We start from the raw sequence: 20,078 nt of genomic DNA on the forward strand, positions 1-20,078 counted from the left end.
GGAGGCAGCACCATGGACTGGTGTCTAACCACAGCCGCCTTCCCGCCCGGGTGGCCCTGGAAACAGCCTCCTGACAGACTGAAACCTCCCGGGGATGTTTACCATCGCTTACTGCTACGCATCAAGAGAGACAGAGAATTCAACCAGTTAAAAATACAACGGCTCCTACACATTAAAAGAACCATGGAAAAACAAAGTCACCCAGCACAGAGACTCCAAAAAAAATGGTAGAACTTTTATTTTTCCTCAGTTCAGATACTCTTTACAGCATAAGGTTTTCTTAAAAAACTATATACATACATATATAGTATTGTGCACTTCAGTATATGCTCCTAGAGTCTCTAGAAAAGGAGAAAGATCAGTGTACAGGGAAATCCTCACAGTCCACTCTCACCACTCCACGGGGCTGGGACAAGGCGCTTGCTACAACCACTTCTGCGCAGTTCTGGCATCGCTTACGCAATAGGTTCATGTCTCTATCATGTGCCTCTGTAGCATGGACAAACTTTGAATAATTCCTTCAATCGCGAGAGACTGATGCTATGCAAAAGATCAAGTAAGTCATGGGCACAGTAGTTTCAAGATATAAAAATGCTTTGAACACAATTTTGCAGGATAAACAGAGCACACATTTTATTAAGAGACATGATGAGTCAGCTTCACAAGTCCTCAATACCTTATCACAATCACACTTAGGGGGAAAAAAAAAAAATCAAATCTAAGTTAGAGTCACTCAGCTGTTTCCTAATAAATTCTTACAGCTGACAAAGGGGGTTTTATTTTTTTTTTTTCCTGCAAGCAGTTTTAAGAGAGTTATAAAGAGCTATCTGGGGAATGAATTAGTGTTTCAAAACCAAGTTACAAATCTATAAAACAGATTAGTATACTTCACGTAAGGCCACAAACACTGCAAACTGTCAGTGTGACTATTTAGGATCATTAAACTTAATCTTTTAATTAGCATAAGCTTTATACCTCCATTACTTATTTTCAATTCCAGGAGCAGATGAAGACAGCTTCCCAAGCCTCACGGGAGAGGCGGCTGTCGGGGGGGAAGAGGATCGGAGTTCTGCTGGAAGGGGCACCTCTCGCTAATTGAACATCCAGGTATTGGTCTTGCCTAATCCAATTCCATTTGAGTCTATTGAGTGAGCAACAACCAAATGGTTTTGAGACAGTAAAAAGGCATGCACAGCCAAATCCACTTAGCAGAGCTAAGAACACAGATCTATTGCTACTGGGTTCACCCAACCTGCAACTTTCAACACGCTTTAGCAAAACAAATTGTTACTCCCTGGTGGTTTTGCTTTTAAAGCCAACAGTGCAACGGAGCTTTAGTATTTCGAGTTGCACCCAAAACGGTACATGTGAGTAGTCAGTTTTGAAACAGACCTGCAGCATTGTGGGGTTGGGGTATTTTTTGGGGGTAACTAGCTTCTGAAGAGAAGTTACAGGCACTGCTTACCTTGACAATTCGGACCATTGCTTTCAGTTCAAGTTTTAAAGTGCAAAACTTCATAGAGTCTTTGGGTAAAAGAGTGTCAATTCCCATACAAAACTGGCAAAGAAACAGCCAGAACACACGGGGTGATTGACAACTGTGAGAGTATCACAGACATTCACAACAAAAGCAAGATCTCTGCTACCTCTTTGATTTTAACACTGTTAGCAGCTGCTGCAAATCTCCTTCCCTCTGCCTAGGCAGGTGATGTGTTGTTCAAGAAACAGTGGATTAGTAACAGTTGTGCTTGCAATTGCATTTGCATCTGCAGACCTTTGTCTAGAAAAGTATATACAGAGAGACTTTGGTGTTGCATAGTCTGTTTTCAGAGAGGAACAGGCACTGCTGAAGGTTCTTCCACGGTATATTGCCACATAATACTGTAGATGCTCTACACACTTTCCAATAATATATGTAAACTGTAACAGCTAGGAATAAATATGTTCAAGAGCATCCCATGGTTTAGATAAAAGCAAGGTACAAAAATCTGCATTAGATTTCTAAAGCTTTGGTCTAAACTGTGCTGTAACATCATCTGACTTGGTGAAGAGCCCTCAGAAGAGTCCCTTGTGTACAGCACCCGGAACAGCATGATTCACTCCATAGACTTTTAGTGGTTATTCTCTTGTCAGCTCTTAGATGCATTTGACCTCAAAACATGAACAGATCATCTTTCTCGCCTGTGTTGGAATCTATTTTGTTCCAGTCTACAGGTGAGAGTGTTTCTGCACTCTGGATGTCTTGAGCCGTCAGTCCCGTGTCGAGGACGTGAGGGTTTGTTCTCGACTGAGCCAGTCTAAGAGGAGAGAAAAACAGAAAGTAAGAACACAAATCCATGCAGTTTATAGCCTGGATGCTTGATGCATCCGTAATGCCGACCCTAGCTGCAGTTCTACATTTCAAAATCCTCCAACGGAATGAAATAACTCAGTGAGGGGAGAGCTGGCACATAACATTTGCAGCTCTCTCAAGTCTGTTGCAGCTTTGCTGCTGGTTTATCCTAACGCTTCCCCTACGGGCATCCAGGGAATTTGTAGTCTGGACATCCCGTATATTAATGGTCTGGCAGAACGGTGCCGTTCCCCTCACCTGAGCTATTGCTGGCGGGTGCATCGTTAGCTGGGATCTTATCTCAGCTGTAAAGGCTCTGCTGACCCAAGGAGCAGCCTCATTGCAATGACTCAATTTTCATGGTGGTGTGTCTGGACACGCAGCGAGTGCTGTAGCTCGCTGCCCGCCACACTCCCTGGCCCAAGCATTTAACTCTTTGGGTTAAGACACGGCAGGATTCAGGTGATGTTTAACAGCCCACAGGATCGGCTTTGAGAGGTCTTCATCTCAGCACATCCCCGATGTTTCACAAAACCTAACAAGCCTCGGTTTGCTGTTGCGTTATTAAATACCTCTGTGAAAATGTAACACTGCAGCATCAATTCCTCCAGGGCCAAAGGTTAACTCAAATATTTGGTGTTTCATCCAGGGGAGGCATGGTGTCGAATAAGCCTCAGATTAAACTAGCCACACACATTTTTTTAATAAAGAAGAAAAATGTCCAGCGATGATGATGATGTGGCAGGAACACTTTCAGAAGCATCTGCCTCGGAGGGTGAGCAGTCCAAATACTGAGTCACCAGAAGGCCAAGGGTGATGTGACAACTCGGCATCCAGCAATGCAAAACAAAAGGCCGCAACCAACAATATCTGCTTAATTGAGTAGGGCAAGGAACAGAGGTGAGGAAAATAGACGACATTAAGACATAAATTCAAGCAGCCCCTTTATCAAACACAACTTGGGACACAGCTACCGTGCAAGCAGAAGCTGTAAATTGTTCCTGAGTGCCAAACAAGACACAAAGGTCTGTTTCCTTAGGGCTGAGCAATTTTTTTGCACTGCTGCAAAGCCCGGCAGAGGCGAGCGGCTCTCAGGGAGGTGACGGCACTGTGCTCAGCCCTGCCACTGCCCAACACCCTCCCTCAGCACCTCCCAGCTGGAGGAGGAGGAGGAGGAGGAAGAGGAGGAGGAGGTCGGGCAGATCTCTGTTGCCTGTAGCATCTGCACCCAGGGCCGCTCTTTGCCCAAACTGGGGTCCCCACGGCTCCCGCTGCCCAAACAGTGGCTGGGTGGCTTCATGCACTGATCTGGAGGATGGGACCCCCGTAAACTAAAGCATCCCCATCACCCCGCAGGGGCCAGCCTGCACGGGGACAGGCAGGAAAACTCACCTGAAAAAAAACGGATTTGTTTAACATTGCTGGATCGCTCAGCATGCATGTGCAGGGAAGCTCTGAATTTGGATTGGAAAGCGAACTGAAACACATGAAGCTACAGCCACAAGCTCTGAATGTGCTCAGGCGTCTGGATTCCAGACTGGTGCATCAGAGTCACCCTGATGCAACCACGCTGCAACAAGGAGCAGGGAGGCTCCCTCAGCAGTTGCTGCTGGTTTGGGGACAGACAGGAACGAAGTCCCAGGGTTAGTCCAAACCTCACGGAGAGGCGAGGAAGGACAAAGTCCCCTCTGTCAGAACCTGGGACCAGCATCACCACAGCTAGCATGGGAGCTGGCAACAGGGAGACTCAAACCACCCTGGCAAGCGGGAGAGGACACACCAACTGCTTGGGGAATTAAATTCCCTATCACATACAGCCTCTCTCCGTCCTTAAAAGGTTGTCAAAATATTTGGCTTATCAGCCAGCCTCAAAGCCTATCTTTCAATTAACAGCTGAGGCACTGATGGGGCAGCTGCCTAGGTCAGATCACAGTGGCTGATTAGATCAGAAGCATTATTAAAAGCCAGTCACTAGTCAAGTCTCTCGGGCTGGTCCCTGGTGGCATGAACTTGTAAAGGGAGTTATTAGAATTACCTTGAAAATGCCTCGTCGAGACCATCATCCATTTCCTTTGTTAAAGAGATAAAAAGAGAGAGAAGTAGTTGCTAAGAGAACACACAAAAGCGTATTTAGAGATCTGGCTCTGCACTTGAGCACAGCAGACAAAAAATATGTATGTATTGACTTCCGAGTGCCTAAAGCAACAATCCTCTCGGAAATCTGTCTCCTCTGGGAGGTTTTATCTCACTCTCTGCACAAGCCCCAGGGTAACAGGCACAGCTCCAGGTGGTCCAGGCTTCCCCAGAGCAGATCTCAGGGTCGGGGATGCCACGCTCCCCCCCCACAGCCAAGGCAGGTGACTGGCACATGCTGCGGGCACCTGCCAAGAGGAGGGACACAGACAGAGCTCCACAAGATGCTCCAGACATCCCTCGGGGCTCTTCTGGATCAGGAACCCAGAAAGCAACTCTGCACCAGCCCAGGAGGGACCTGCGCTGCTTGAAAGCAGCTCTGTGATCCTTCATCTCTGATCTGCTCTTAAGGTTTCCCAGGAAAAGCATTTGAGTAGCTTGGTGGAGAAAGGTTTCCCGTATAGGAAGACGGGCTACGTGCAAGAGCTTTGCTACAGATGGACTTGACTATTCCCAAAATCATGTGATGAACTTACAGACTTAATGTAATATGTAAAGTATTAAAACTCTGCAAGAAGGGAGGGATTGGAGACCATGATAAGCCTCCAGGATTCAATATGACTTAGAGTTGATCTTCAGGTTTAACCTGAAAAGCCTCAGGCTCAGACCCAGAAGACTCGAGAAACAGGCTCCAGGCAAAGGCCTTTATCATTCAGTTCTCCAAAAATTGTGGTGGGGTTGGTGGGGACAAGGTCCCAGGTCAAGTGGAGCTTCAAAGATCAGCCCCAGCCCGGTCAGTGATGGAGCACTTGGGTGTGGAAGAGGCTCCCTGAGGGATGCACACCCAGGCACGTGGGCTGAGTTGTTATTTTTCTATTAGTCCATGAAACAATTAAGCCAGATGACTGAGGACATTTCAGAGAAGCCACCCATGCTCATAGAAGCCAGATACAGCCGCAAACAAGAACAAGGGAAAAATAACAGTAATAACGAACATAAATATAACCTGGCTTTAGTGAATGGTAAACAAAAGCCATCAACATAATGATTTTTTCCCCTGAACAGAGCAGTTAGGTGGTCTCTCAATTAAGTGACAAACCACTGAGAAATGCTGCTCAAGAATAAGTAATATTCAATTATCTGACAGCGGCGTTTCTCAGAGTGCTTTGCAATCTCATTTTTATTTACAGAGCCTAAAAAGGGCAGTAGGTACTCGAACGCTAATCAATCATTTCGAGTAGGACACCAAAACCCAGCTTGCTCAGCATCTCTCAAACCCTGCCTGAATGGCTCAGCCACCCCAGAGCTCCTGGTTTCTCCAAGAAAAAGGCCTGTGATGGGAGCTGGAGGACACGAAATGGAGGTGGCATCGCACCCCCCCGGCTCGGCAGATGCTGCGGTGCCGCCGGCGCGCACTTACCCACACCACGTTGTTATTTACAGAGGAGCTGGGCCCAAACATGCTGTTATCTAAGTGTGGGGAGTCTGTGCTGCTGCTCAGGGGTGATTTGGCAGGATCTTCTAAATCCAGCAAGTTCCCCGTGGCTGCTGCTGTGGACAGAGCGGAGAGGGAATGAGGCAGGGGAGGGGAAAACAGAGATTACACGAAACCAAACCAAGCCTTTTGGCAGTAATCTCTTCCCATGAAGAGGGGAATAATCAAAGGATTGCATCAAATTCCTTCAGGATGGCCCCAAATTTCAGCGTGGAGGAGTTGCTTTCACCCCAGCAGGGGCTGTGGTTTCAGCCTGAATAATTCATGATGCTCAGGTCAGGCACCCAAGACCCTCTTGACAGGGATGCAGGGGAGGATGGGCTGGCTCGTCCCTCCAGCAGCCATCCGGGGAGACTCCCGGGTCCCCGTTTGTGTTCAGGATGAGTCAGGATCAGCCCCGGGCAAAGCTGGCACATCCCACCCCAGGACATCCCAACCCCAGGGTGGGAACAGATCCTGGGCGATATCCTCAGCTCAGCCCACGGCATCGATTCAGCACCTTACAATGACACCTCATCATTTTACAGGACCAAGGGCAAATCCTGCATTGGCTGGAGAACAGTTTATGGCTTGGGAGCTGCCGGTACACCGCAGGCTGGGTTGTTTCAGGGAAGCCTTGAATCCTCCCCATCACCCTGCAGTAAGGGCAGATGCAGAAGTGCCCCAGCTGCGGAGCATCCCCCAGGCAGATGCCCGAGCCCATTCCTACACCTGTGGCAGCCCCAGGCCTCACTTATCCCCATGTGCCACCATCTGTGACAGATTCCTCCAGTCCTGGGCCTTTGCTTGAACAAACGAGACGTGGCAGCCTGGAAGGAAGCCCAATTTAATGCTATTTTCCTCTGTGCCAAATCCTCTTATCTCCATGGCCAGCATGGCAGAGAGATTAGCCTTTTGTCCCACTTCTCCCTGGCTATGCATCCTGTGTTTCAGAGGCAGGAGAAGACCCATGGCCAGGCACTGAACTACAAGGGGGTTTATTATTTAATTGTTTTATTTTCACACACGTCTCCTTCCTTAGAGGAGCTGGAGGCAGAGTGGCACCTGGATGTCCATCTCCTTCAGCCGATGGGATGGCAAGTGTTTCAGGTCCAAAACAAATCCCAAATTAAACTGAGGATGTGGGGCAGCATGCTAAACTCATCAGCCAATTTGCCTGGGGTAGAAGTAAGCAGATTTGGGGTGGCAGCAGCTGTGTGTGAGGGGCTGCACGAGATATTTAAGGGAGAGATGGAAGAAGTTGGGAGGAGGCCACCGCGTCCCAAGTGCTCTGCTGAGGGCAACATCTCCACTACAACAAAATTGTTTGCTCCTCACTGGTCTTCACAGCCCTCCCAGGAGCCTGCCCTGTTCAGGGAAAACCCTGCAGACCTCTGGCTGTTCCCCATCCCTGAGCCTGAAGCAAAACTCTGCTGTTGGTGACTTACGTGTGTCAGGGTGGGCAGGGGCTTCTGAGCTTGGGCTGCTTGTTCCTTCACCTTCCAAGATGGACCTTTCCCGCTTCTCCTTCTCTGCAAAAAACGGAGACCCCGTCACTGCTTGCAGAGAACTTCCCTGCAAGCTTTTAGGGAGGAGGGACAGGGGGACAGCTAGGACAGACCACCAGGTCTCCTCTGTCCACAGCAGCCCAGGCTCTGGGTAATCTTTATCATCTCGTGAAAGGTGAAAGCAAGAATCCCGACAGCAGCAGGGCTCTGAGGTATCACAGACAAGCACCAAGTCCTCCACACCCTGCCTGCAAGAAAGGAGCACAGCCAAAATTTGGCTGGATTTACAAGGCTGTCAAGAGAAACCTGGAAGATGGTTTAAATCACACCAGAGTTTGGACCAACCTTAACAGCAGCCTGGAAATTTGGAAGGCAAGGGGAAGAGGCACTGGAAAGCTGGAAAAAGCCAAAAGTCATCCCTTGAACTTTCACATGAAGAGCAAGAAAAAAAAAAAAAACCTCACCTTCCTTAGCCGCTTGCCAGAACTCAAATGCGATTTTGAAGGCCTGGGCTACGGTGAGGGTGACCGCTTGCGCCTGAAAAGACAGCAGTGAGGCAGCATGTTAATCAGCAGGTCCTCATGTAGATTTAAATCATTTGGAGGTTTTGCTTTGCAGATTCGTGTTAACCTGGATCCAGCCAGTCCTCCGCTCCGCACGCTCCCCGTCTGGCTGGGGAGAGGTAATCAAATATTGATGGAAGCAGAGGCTTGCTCGGTGTAGGACACGCAGCTTGTTGTAGACACGTCTTTAAGTGTAATGGGAAGACGGAGGAGGCAGGGACATGGCTGCCCCAGGCGTTGTGCTGATGGATGGGGAGAGGAGAGCTGCTCCGGACCGCGGGGCGCGTGCAATTCTTCCTGCACCCCCACACCGAAGCATGACCCAATCGATGCAAGTGCTGCACAGCCCCGGGCTCATCCTTGCTTCAACCCGAGGGACGTGGCTCCTGCTCCAGGGCCCAGCTGCACTGCACCCACCACAGAGCATCACCCACCAGAATAACCAACGTCTCAAAGGGAATCAGCCCCCCCGGGCCGGGCCCTGGACCAGGCCGGTGCTGGGGAGGGACGCGCAGAGCTGCGATCCATCCCTCCCCGGCACAACCGCGCGCACAGGGACGCTCTGGGAGCAACAGGGTAAAACGCCACAAATTTGCAGCTCTCTCCATCGGGGAGAAATCTTAGAGGCAGGACAAGAGAGACCCCAGGGTGCTCCCCTGGCTCCCCCGAGCTAAGCTGGGGTCTTGCTTAGACCAACAGCCAGGGCAGGGACACCTTCCCCTTCAGTCCCTCCATTCCTCCCCAAGCCATGAGCTGGAACAGCATTAAAAAAATCCACCACCTTAAATAGCCTGAGTTGCTGGAGATGTATAAATAGTGACATAAATGCCAGTTTCATTAGGAGAAGGCAGAGCTCACGAGCAGTTTAAGTGCAAGGAGATAACGAGTAACACTCTGCAAGGCTGGCGCGCTGCAGGAGCCTTGAGGCGCACGTTTGTTTTATGAAGTTGCAAACTAAACAAACCCAGATCTGGGTCCGTAACCGCAGCCCCTGGTAGCTCGGAGGATGGAGAGGTGGGGGGAGCACGAACAGAGCACGGGCGTCCCCCAAAAGCCGGGCGCTCCTGTGCAGGAGGAACGAGGACACCCAGCAAACCTATCAGTGCCAATTAAGCCTCGCAAAGCAGGAGAGCTCATTTGAATGTCGGAGCTATTTACATCTTTGATGGAAGTGCAAACGCTTTATGGCAAAAACTTAAATATGGTAATTAAGTATGAAACTCCTCACAGCTGTTTACAATTTAAGCTGTCACATCTGAATCAAGTTTAATAGACCCAGCTACCGTTGAGAATTACCCATGAACTAAAAATACAGAGTAATTATATGTCCATGACTGGTAGCTGTGCGTACATTCAGGGACCCTGCCCTGGGGCAGGGACAGTCTGGGAGCAGGGCATCACCTTACCAGCATGACATTCATGCATTCTGTAGACAAGGAAAAAAAATAAATTTCTAGTTTTTGCCACAAAAGGCCTTGGAGAACTTTATTTGGAGGGAGACGCACTGAGCTGATGTACCACTGAGATAATTCCTTTAGCACTAGAGAGATTTAAATTTTAATTTGCAGAGTGAGGCTTATCTTCGCCGTGCAAGGATGAGAGTGCATGCTGCAGAAAGGAGAGACAACTTGTAGCTTCCATTATTCTGTCCCCGGGATAAAAAAATAAAAAACCAGAGGAGTCAGGCAAAGCACAGAATATTAACAGAGCTGCGGTGGCCGCACTCCGGGCACAAGAATGCCCGTAAGGACCCAGGAATCGCCGCGCTGGGACGCGCCAGGTGGGAATGGCTCTCGGGAGGTTTGTTTCCCTGTGGATTCAGGAGATCCTGTTCTCCGCTCAGGCCCTGCAGCAGGTACCAGGGGAAGGATTTCTGGGGGCAGAGGGATCCGACCTGCCCCTCTCCCCTAAAGCCCCTTCCTGCTGTGGGGAGGGGGCTCAGCCCCAGCTTTGGCTTCACTGGAGAGACCCCCCAGGGCTCTCCTTGCCCCAGCTGCAGCCGGTGCCCAGGGACCCTTTTCTCTCCCTTGCCAGCTCATCAGTGCTGGGTCCCTGCCCATCCTGATGCACTGAATCGGCAGGAAAAAAAAAAAAAAAATCCCACGAGCGGGTTCAAAGCAAGAGCCAGAGCCCGTTTTCTATACGCAGGCCTCTGCTCCCAGCTCCATCCCCGGCACGTAGCAGGGTCTCCTGTGCAGCTCCCGTGGGGAGGACGTGACCTCAATCTGCAAAGACGCCGCTAAAAATTGGACAAGGAGCTTCAATGGCAAGAAGTGGAAGGAAGCCAGGGCGGCGAGCCCAGAACCGCTGGCTAAATGCCTCCCATCAACGAGGCCACCCCCGGGCACCTCGCTGCCAGCCTCCCCGGAGACCCCCCCGCCTGCCAAAAAGCCTCACCACACGCTGGGCTCAGACCGGCTCCGGCAGCCCGGGGAAGTGGATGCTGAGCAGGGCAGAGTCCCAGCAGCCGGGACCGCGGCACGGCAGCGGGGTTCGAGGTGCCGGTGCAAGGGCCAGTTCCTCTCACCCCTGCCCCAGACCTTGGGGCTGAAAGGGTTTTACCTGCGCCAACACGATGGGCTGGATCCAGCCCCGAGTTACGCCCGCTCGAGAGCGACGTGCCTGTGGGCAGGCGGTGAGGGCAGCAGGAGGGTGGGTGCTCTCCCGCAGCCGTTTGCTGGGGCAGGGCCCCCGCCTTGCTCTAATTAGGGGCAGAGCCGTTATCTCACCGGCACAGCCCCTCTCTGCTTCCTCCTCCTACAGCCACATCCCCATTTCTTCCTCTGGACTGACCATTTTCCGTTTGGTACAGAGGAAGGCATGGCACTCCAGGTTCTCATTGAGCTGGTTCTGGGCAATGTAGGCAAACACTTTATCGTGGATCTTGTCTGCCGTGCAGTAGGATATCCTGAAAGACAGAATGAAACGTCTTGTCCGGGGCACTGCGCACACGGGAGATCAACCAACCCCTCCTCTGACCTGCCAGCAAGCGCCTACCCCAGGGCTTCCAGCTCCGGGGCCAAGCAGGGGAGGCAGAGGGAGCACAGGAGCGTTACGAGGCTTCACTGCAGCTCCTTCCCAAAGCAGAGGAGTCGAGGCCGCTGGCCTGAGCATAAAAGAAACCCAGAGCAACTCCCGCAGCCACGGCATGAACCACATGCATCACACACAGAGGCAGGAGAGAAGAGAAAATGTTTCACCTTGCGGGAAAGGACAGGTTAGAGAAGGTAAAGACTCTGCGGTGTGCCAGCCTGGGACTATGCCTGACAAATGCTCTGCCTTCAGAAGAGACACTCGGAAGATTTTCCTTGGAGGATAAACTTGCAAGGAGAGAGGACTGTTCTCAGCTTACGATTTAATCTTGAGGCTCGAACCAGGGAAAGAAATTGATGCAGGGGTGCCCAAGAAAAGCTGTTGCAAAGGCTGAAATTCAGGCTCCGAGAACCGCAGTAGCAGATGCACAGGATGCTCCGAGAGCCCTGAGCACTTGGGGAAGGAGGCTCAGCCTCCTCAGCAGAGCAGCCCCAGCACCGCCGTGTCCCTCCCAGCCCCTGGGCAGGGCAGGGCTGACCCTGAAATGCCAAATAAAGCTCTGGGAGAGCAACAGGCTGACCTGTGCGGGGAGCCCAGGCTGTGACCGAGGGCTCAGCTCCCTTCTGCAGGGCAGCAGGAGCCTCAGCATCAGCCACCACCGTCTCCCACGGGTCCGTCCATGCCAGGAGCTGCAGGACTGAGCATCTCGTCTGAAGCCAGCGAGCACAGTCCCGAGCGGCCCCCGAGGTTTAGTGCAAGGCAGCAGGCATCAGCAGCGAGCAAAGCCTCTTCTCTGGGCAGGCGACAGATCAAATGGGTGTTAAGGAAAGAGAAAACCCAAGGAAAAAGCAGGACACTTTGGTGAAAGTTTTCCCATGGCCCCATATTGCCCCTTCAGCTCCTGCTCTCACCGCCCCAGGGAGGTTGCAGGGAGGGGACCAGAAGGTCCCAGTTCCCAGCAAATGCTGCGACTTGAAAAAAGCCACATTCAAAATTTATTTACACTGCATGAGCTTCTTGTCGTGCGTGAGGATGCCTCGGTTCAACGGCCTGTGTTCTGTTTTCCAGAGCTGAGCTGTGATCTGGACTAAAGAGGCACTTGGAAGTTCACTCCTTTCTCCCATTTTTCCCGAAACTGCATGGCCACTCTTTTAGTAATCGTGACAAAGCCACAGGAGGTCGTCTGCGCAGGCACGTGGCCCTTCCAGCAACCCCCAGCACTCTGCTCAATATTCGATGGCCGTTAATTTCCAGGGAAAGGATAACTCACACCCACCCCTGAAGCGAGACAGTTTTACGACCGAGGCCTCTGGCAGCGGCCTGTCTGGTGACAGTGGCCACGTTTTAGCCGCAGCCACCCTGTCCTGCCCCAGCACATGATCCGGGGCGAGAGCTCAGAGCCGGCAGCACCCCGGTGATTAGAAAAGCTGAAGAGAAGGCGGCAGAGGTGTTAGAGGAAACGCTGGGACCGCCACCGGTGGAACACGCCCAGACCCCAGCTTTTGCCGTGACCCCCACAGCGCCAGCATCACCGGGGAGCAGCACCAGTCCCCCCATCAACAGCCTGGTTAGGATGTGCTGACTTCAGGCAACGGAACTGAGGGGATGCTGGTACATGAGCAGTGACCGGGAAGAACAGCTTTATCGACTGCTGTTAAAGCATCTGGGGAGAAGTTAAGGCAGCATTTAAAAGCCCCGGCCCCACGGTTCTGCCTGCTTTTACACCAGCGCAGTGATCCCGATCTTGACGTGGCCGCTTCGCCCAGCTCTGCTCTTTAGCAGCAGGTTTATCTCCTGGGGAGGGCTGGGGCTCAGCCCCGGTGGCTGTATGTGACTGCTTAGTTTAATCCAGAGAAAAACAAGTGGGTTAGTAGTCTGGTTAGAGAGAGTGCCCCAACCCAGTGCTCCCTGTCCCATGTTTAGCAAAAGAGGACAGAGCAGCAGGTGAAGGACAAAAGCGGAGTGTGGGGGATGTAGAGGGAGAAGGGATGGAGGAGATGGAAAGGGCCAGATCTGAGCTGAGCTCTGTTCCACCAGGCCTGCCCCTACCTCCGGCCTCTTTGGAAGAAATACTCGTCAAAGCCAGAGGAGCGGGTATGGGATAACCCATCCTCACCCTCCCCATGCTGGTACCGGGTCTCAAGAGCTGTCCCAGCCCTGCTCTTCCTCAGAGCTATTTAAACGTGGCAGAGGTGCAGAGCAGCCAGCGAGGGGAGGGCAGCCCCGGCCCCGGTGCTCGCGTCCTCGCCCGCTCAGAGATGCTCTGACCACCCTCCGTACTCTACTCGTGCCATCACCCCGGATGCTTTGGCGTTTCTATTGCCAAAACCAGGCGGTAAAGCCACGCGTGGCCATGGAGTGCTTGGCTGTGGATCTGCAATCCGTGCAGATGACACACCCAGGCTTGTTACATCTTTCCTTATCCCCGGCTGGACACTTATTGCACCAGATGTAAGTTCACCTTAAATTTAGCAACCACCCACCTTCCCCCACCTTTGCTTTCCATCAAGCCGTGGCGGCCAGCGAGGTTTCAGCTCAGCCTGGGTGGGGACGGGAGCAGACGAGGAGCCTCGGGGCACACCCCCACTGAGGTGCATCCCGTAACCCACCTGTATATGGAGACGTTCTCGATCAGCTCGTTCGTTCCGCTGTCGTTTAACACGATCCCTCTGGGTGAGACTTTCAGAGTCACTTTCTGCAGTTTCTTTCCACTTGCTTTTGCCTTTGGAAGGAAAAGAGGAAGGGGAAAGTTACAGGCTTTTGACACTGATACATCCAAAGGTACGTGAGCAGAGCAGACTCTAGATACTCAGTACCTAATAGGCATATTATTAGTGCTCGTTAGTACTGGAGACTGGATTCCCTATCAGATGTGATAAGGCACTCATTAAAACTTTTCCTTCCCTGAAGCACTGATTTTTGCTGGCATTAACGAGACAAGGACACACACCCTCCACCCCACACTGTGCAGAGACACTTCCAGCCCAGCCCCTCCACGAGGATTTCCCCGCGAGCATCCGCACAAAGCCACCGCTGCCCTGGCCGAGCCCCGCGAGCGCTTGGTGAAACCCTGGGGAGTTTTGTCTTTCAGGCCAGCTCCGGAGCAGTGGGGGACCCCAGCACGAAGGAGGGAGCTGTGCTGGGAGCAGGATGGTCCCGCAGGACGTGGGCTCCCACAAACTGTGCTGCCAAACCCCACTCGAGCAGGAAAGCATCCCCTGCGCCAAGGTCAGGACGCCGGCTTAAAAAGTAACTAGACTTTTAAGTGCCACTTTCTCTTGTTTCCTAGTCTCATGTTTCCAGCCTTCAGGTTACATTCAGCTCTATACCCAGCTTCTCTCCAAAAAAATATAAGTACACAGCTAGCTAGTTACAGACTGCAGGCCTGGATCCTCAGCCCTGCTCCCTGGGGACCTCACTTGAGCCATGTCCAGACGGGCTGGCGGTCGGGCCTGCCCCTCCAAGGCTGGCCTCCGCCCTGGGGCTTTTCTTTAGAGGCTCCATTCTCAGTTGATCAGAACAGACACGAAGGGCTCTGCCAGCAGCTCCCGTTTCATGCGAGCGCTTCCCTCCCGTCCAGCTCAGCACATGCCAGGAAAGGAGCCGTCATTATCCAGCACAGTTCGCCACCCCATTGAGTTTTACGATGGTTAACTGTACGATTGGGTCTTTGCCTCATTCAGTTTTATAAGGGCTTAAAGAAGCGTTAATTTTACTTGGAGGCAGGTGAGCAGGGGCTCCAGGGAGGCTTGGTGTTAGAAGATGGCTGAAAATTGGTCCCTCTTGCATCAGGGGTTACAGCAGGATGGCAGCTGTATTGGCTGGGAATCAGAACAAGCTGTCCTTCTCCCTTCTCCTCTTTAACCCTCCAGATTCTGAGAAGGAAAACCCAGAACTGCATGCCAGCTCCTGGTCACGCGCTGGCCGCGCTCAAAACACCGTCGCTGCCTTTACAGCCTGGGGAAGGCTGATTTCACCAGGTCAGAGGCTTCTTCCCCACCAAGGGTCACCCAAGCTTATCAAGAGGAGCCAGAGCTCAGACACATAACACCAACTTCCCACAGCCTGCCCCATCCGTGGCCCCAAGGGCTTCCCAGTGCCGCTGTCTGCATTTCTACCTACACCACCAGACGCCTGCTCAGCCCTGGAAGGGCTGGAGCTGCAATCCTGCCACCCCCCAGCCTGCAGACGGACAGCACTGCCTCCAAGACCTGCCGCTTTGGAAACTCTCCCCAGTGACAGGCTTGTTTGAGCAGCAGGAAGCAGGGCTCTGCTCCAGCACGGACACTCACGGTGGCGACGATCCTTTTGACGGCGGCCGCGGAGAGCTCCTCTCCCTTGGGCTGCTCCACCAGCGTCATGCCCATGTACTTGAGGCTGAAGAGCATCCCCTCCAGCAGCGTCTCACGTGTATCGGTCCAGTTCTCCGGGAGCTCTAGAGAGACAAAGAGGCTCTTGGATTCCCAAATGCACGAGGATACCCCCGTCAAGCCCTGAGGCAGGGTGTAGGTATGAGCAGGGTGTTGGTTTAGCTACTCCCATGCCCAAGCAGCTGGGAACTCACAGTGCTGCCACGGCTTTCACAAGGTGCTGGGGGGAAGGAGATGGGGCAGTGATCCGGCTGTCAGAGGAGATGACAGCACCCTTCAGCCACGCAGCGACCGCGAGGCGTTCACACCAGGGGCATCATCATCAGCCTCTGTCCCTCTCCAAGGCACCACAAACAATCCCCCCGCAAATTTTTTCCGCAAGTCACAGCAAGTAGCAGCAACCCTTTAACAGCCATCAGCTCCTCAGTTTAACTGAGTGCCCCACAGCCAAGGGGATCCTGAGCATCAGCCCCAGCCAGGCGCAGGGGAGGGCTCGGTGCCGCCCCACGCACGGCAATAACCTCACCCTGTGCTAACCAGCACCTACCCACTGGGGCTAAGACGGGATTTGCCGCTAGCTAAGCCCACACACACCTGCAGGGATCCAGGTGATGTGCTGCATCTTGCTAAATCCGTCACCAACAGCCCTGAGGAGCCCATCCCACGGGTGAAACCATGGAGAGGTCTCTGCTCTCCCCTGGAAATCACCAAAGAGGCTGCCAGGCCCTTCCCTGATGTGCTGGGGCGGTGGGAAGGAGGGTCTTAAATACAGAGATAAATTTGGGACCAAACTGAAAGTCAGGTGGGTATTTCTAAGCCTGAAATTGCACCACAGGAGCCAATTTCCAAACACAGAGCTGGCAACCCAGGATCTGCAGCTCTTGCGTCTAAGCAGGGTCTTGCTTTGAGCAGGAGGCAACAAACCGCAGCCCTGGGGAACGATGAGGCTCCCAGAGAGGAGACTGCTCGCCGCAGACGAAACATGTCCCTGAAGGCTTCACTGCCTCGTCCTCAGCCTCCTCCAAGCATCAGGGCCAAACTTTGCAGCTCCCTGCAAACCTGCAGCACCGGGAGGGACTGACGTGCCCCTGGGGTAACCGCCAGTGACTCAGCCTCCCTGCGAAGGCGAGATGGGAGATAAGCTGTAAACCCCAGCACCACTCCCTGCACCCGGCATGGGTGCCAAGCAGCGAGCCACCCCAGCCAGCCTGGCCCTGGATAAAATCGAAGTCACGGAAGCCGGGTGGGAGCGGTCCCATGGGGAGAAAAAGGTTTGCAGGAGGGCAGGGGCTCCGCACCCGACACACAGGTCCCAAACCTGGAGAGGGAAAGGAAAAACCAAGGACGGGGCAGGGGAGGGATGCTGCATGCGTGTCCCAGCTAGAAACTGTGGGTGCCAGAGAAAAGCCTGGATTTTTCAAAAGCCAAAGTGAGCTGAAGCCCGGTGACGTGCTGGGGTGGAGGGTGGTTTGAATGTGATGGCCAGGCAGCTGCTGGCCCCACGCTCCCTGCATCTCTAGCCAGGCACCGGCCCCGTACCGAGGACGGGGACCCTCCGGGCACCCCACGCTGCCTGGGATGATGCCGGCTGCAGCGAGGCCCCGGGCACCCCCAGCTCGTGCTGGCCTGGGATGGAAACAGGGGTGGTTTAAGCGCAGCCACCGAAGTGCTTTCAGAAAGGAAGAAGCACCCACAGCAGACAGACAGACGTTCCTCCACGCATCCTGCTCAGCACCGCTCGCCACCACCTCGCCCCTCGACGCCCAGGACTGCGCCCAGGCCCACGGTGGGTCCGTCCCGGGGGTGAGGGCGATGCCCCCCCCCCAGCCCAGCGAAGGGCACGGGGGGCAGGTCGCAAGGTTCCCCCCCCCCCCCACCGCAGGCTCAGGGCTGCTGCGTCTCGAGGGGCCTCTCTGCCGGGCACGTCCCACGAGGCCACGTTGGGGCAGCACCCCACATCGGCCGCAGAGCCCCCCCCACCCCCCCAAACCCGCCCTCCAGCCAGCCGCTGGCCCTTAATCCTGGCGAGGTGCAATGATGCCGGGTCAATCTCATCAGATTAGTAAAATCAAAAAGTTTGATCTTGCTTGCGGGTGGCAAGGGGTGCAGGCAGGGCAAGGCTCCCTCCGCCTGCCCGCTGCAATGCTGGGGGGCTCCGCGGGGTCAGCCGGGCTGGTCCCCCCTTCCCCGGGAGCAGCGGGATGACGCCCGGCAGGGGCCAAGTGGCCACTTGCCCAGGGGCCATCGATTGTGTGACAAGAGCCAGTAGTGGGACGAGGCCAGAAACCACCTGCCGGGCTCCAGCTCTTGTCCCAGGCTGGGGGACGGGGACAGCCCCCCCACCCACGCACCCACCCACTGCGGGACGGGGACGGTCCCCCACCCACCCTACCCCACTGCTGCATGGGGGAAGGGGCGCAGGGGGAAAGTGAGGGGGGGGCGCAAAGTGGTGGGGGCAAAAAGGGGGTGCATGGGAAAGGAGTAAAGTAGAAAGGGGATACAAGGGGGGCACGCAAAAAAGGCGGGGAGAGCGGGAAGGAGGGAGGAAGAGGAAGCTCAAGGAGGGAGAAAAGCGGGTGCAGGAGGTGAGAAGCGGGATAAAGCCGGGAAGGGAGAAAGGGGGAGGGGGGTGTTGTAGGACAAGGGGGTGCAGGGGGGTAAGGGCGGGCGGAGGGGGGGGGGGGGGGGGGAAGCGGGGCGGCGGGTCTCACTCTTGTGTCGGCCGCCGGCCCAGGAGGGTTTGTGGACGCTGGGGCTCCGCAGCAGGGCGCGACCCGCCGACTTCAGCGCGTCCATCCCGGCCCCGGCCCCGGCCCCGGCCCCGCTCCCGGCCCCCCAAACTTTCCTGCGGCGCCAGCGCTGACCGCGTCCGGGGGCGGAGCCCGTATGCAAATCCAGGCTCCGTGACGTCAGCTAAACCCCGCCCCCCCCGCTCCCTGCGGAGTTCCGACGGGGGGGGGGGGGGATGTCCCAGGGGCTGCGCGGGTGTCCGTCCGTCCGTCTGTCTTTCTGTGTGTGCTGCGGGGGGACCGGCTCCCCCTAAAGACCCCAGAGCGCTGCGGGAACCCCGAGACTCGGCCGAGATCTGGGGGTGCCCGGAAAGCTGCTGGTCGTTCCCCCCCCCCCCCACCAGATGCGAGGATCTGCTGCTCCCTATAGTCTCCCCGTTGGAAAATTTGGGGACCCCCGAGATCCCCAGAGCCACCCTCCAAACACCTGCGGGGGGTGTGTGTGTGTGTGCAGCAAACACCAGCTCCCCAGGGGTCCCATTTTCCCGGGGGGGGGGGGGCGGGGGGGGGCGTCACACACAGATTCAGGGTAGGAAACCCTTCGCGGGGCTCGCTGACAGCGTGCCCCAAATCACCCCGCTTCAGCATACTCGGGCGATGCCAAAAAAAGTTGTGCTTGCCCCAAGGAGCGTTCGATTACCCTCACTCTGGAATGAGAAAATGTGATATTTTACTATCATGTTTGGTAAAGGTTAGCCTGAGCACGCGCCCCCCCCCCCCCCCCCCCCCCCCCTCCCCCCGCGTGTCACTGCGGCCGCCAGCGTGCTTTCAACTCAGCCTGAACATAATTGTATGGATGATTAAGGCCCTCCAAGGCTTTCCAAAATTAAAGGGATAATAATGAGGAGGTTAAACCCCATATTTAGGATTTGCGGAATAATGCCTTACAAAGCCTATTATTCACAGAAACATTTGTGTAATTGAAAATCCCTTTTTAGTTAAGTTTTAACATTCCCCTCTCATGTTTGGATCCGGCAGCCAACGCAAAGGAGTCACCGAGTCGAACTGCCGGGCAGAGGGGATGGCAGCGGCCGGTTCCCCCCACAGGACACGAGCGGGTGGCAGAAGGGCTGAGCAGAATCTCTTCCAAAAAGCCCAATCTAAAATCCATCGCCATTTAGTGCCTGGTTTGAATCTGAGCACACAGGGGGTGAGCTGAGGACAGTGACCGAAACTCGAAAGAAGAAACTTCCCCCAAGGGCTAACCACATCGAGCGGCTCTCTAAGGGCAGCACCACTCAAATACCAAAAAACATGAAAAAAATCACTGTGTCAGGAACAAATTTAAGCATATAAATAGATCCATCTCCGTGCAACGACTCACTTAAGCATCCGCACTTACTTCAAGCACATGCCCACACCTAACTGAAGTCCAGGGTTTTAAGCGCGAGCTCAAATGTTTCACTAAATCGTTGATGAAGCTCGGCTCCAGCAGCCTGCAATTCACTGGAGGGCTTTGCGCTTGCCAATATCTGATGAGTTAAGGCAGACACCTTTGCAATTAATTCATTGATAAACTAGCCTGAGAAAGCCACCTGGCAGGTATGGGACACATCTGTAATTTATCTTCCTATTTCTGTATTTTGCACCACCGCTGGCTAAATATATCACACCATGCTCCGGTTTGCTCGGGCAGAAGCTTCTGCACTCGCGTGCTGCCCTGCTGCTTCCGTCCCAGCGTTGCCTCCGCGGCAATTTCACAGGGCAGTTACTGGCCATGATCCCAACGGGGAAAGAGCCGCAGCGTTCCCGCTGCAGCGATCCTCCCCTGCTACAGCCGCTCCTGCACTGACCTTTGTAGCTCCTTCCCAGGCGCACGGGCTGTATTCCCGTTCCTCTGGTTGTTATTGCAAAGGGTGTGAGACCCAGCTGCGGC

General features: G+C 54.2%; 1 protein-coding gene across 6 annotated transcripts; it reads right to left on the reverse strand.

Annotated features, from left to right (window-relative positions):
- Positions 1 to 213: 213 nt before the first annotated feature.
- Positions 214 to 18,281, reverse strand: LDLRAP1 (low density lipoprotein receptor adaptor protein 1). 6 transcript variants are annotated; one of them, XR_006165433.1, is made up of 10 exons: positions 18,125 to 18,281; positions 15,336 to 15,478; positions 13,653 to 13,765; positions 10,804 to 10,918; positions 7,912 to 7,984; positions 7,388 to 7,471; positions 5,886 to 6,013; positions 4,368 to 4,402; positions 2,591 to 3,202; positions 2,214 to 2,297 (listed from the first exon to the last, which is right to left on the reverse strand). XR_006165433.1 is itself a non-coding variant. In XM_042793717.1 (9 exons), exons 1-9 carry the CDS (start codon positions 18,207 to 18,209, stop codon positions 2,153 to 2,155), a joined length of 924 nt encoding a protein of 307 aa, XP_042649651.1. In that variant the 5' UTR covers positions 18,210 to 18,281; the 3' UTR covers positions 214 to 2,152. The 6 variants fall into 6 exon arrangements, 3 of the variants coding, with proteins under 3 accessions (XP_042649651.1, XP_042649654.1, XP_042649652.1); XR_006165432.1 differs by having other exon boundaries at positions 5,886 to 6,016; XR_006165434.1 differs by lacking the exon at positions 18,125 to 18,281 and adding an exon at positions 15,608 to 16,428 and having other exon boundaries at positions 5,886 to 6,016.
- Positions 18,282 to 20,078: the final 1,797 nt, after the last annotated feature.

The sequence above is a fragment of the Tyto alba genome, unplaced genomic scaffold, assembly GCF_018691265.1.
Source record: "Tyto alba isolate M040663 unplaced genomic scaffold, T.alba_DEE_v4.0 Super-Scaffold_20, whole genome shotgun sequence".
Taxonomy (NCBI): domain Eukaryota; kingdom Metazoa; phylum Chordata; class Aves; order Strigiformes; family Tytonidae; genus Tyto; species Tyto alba.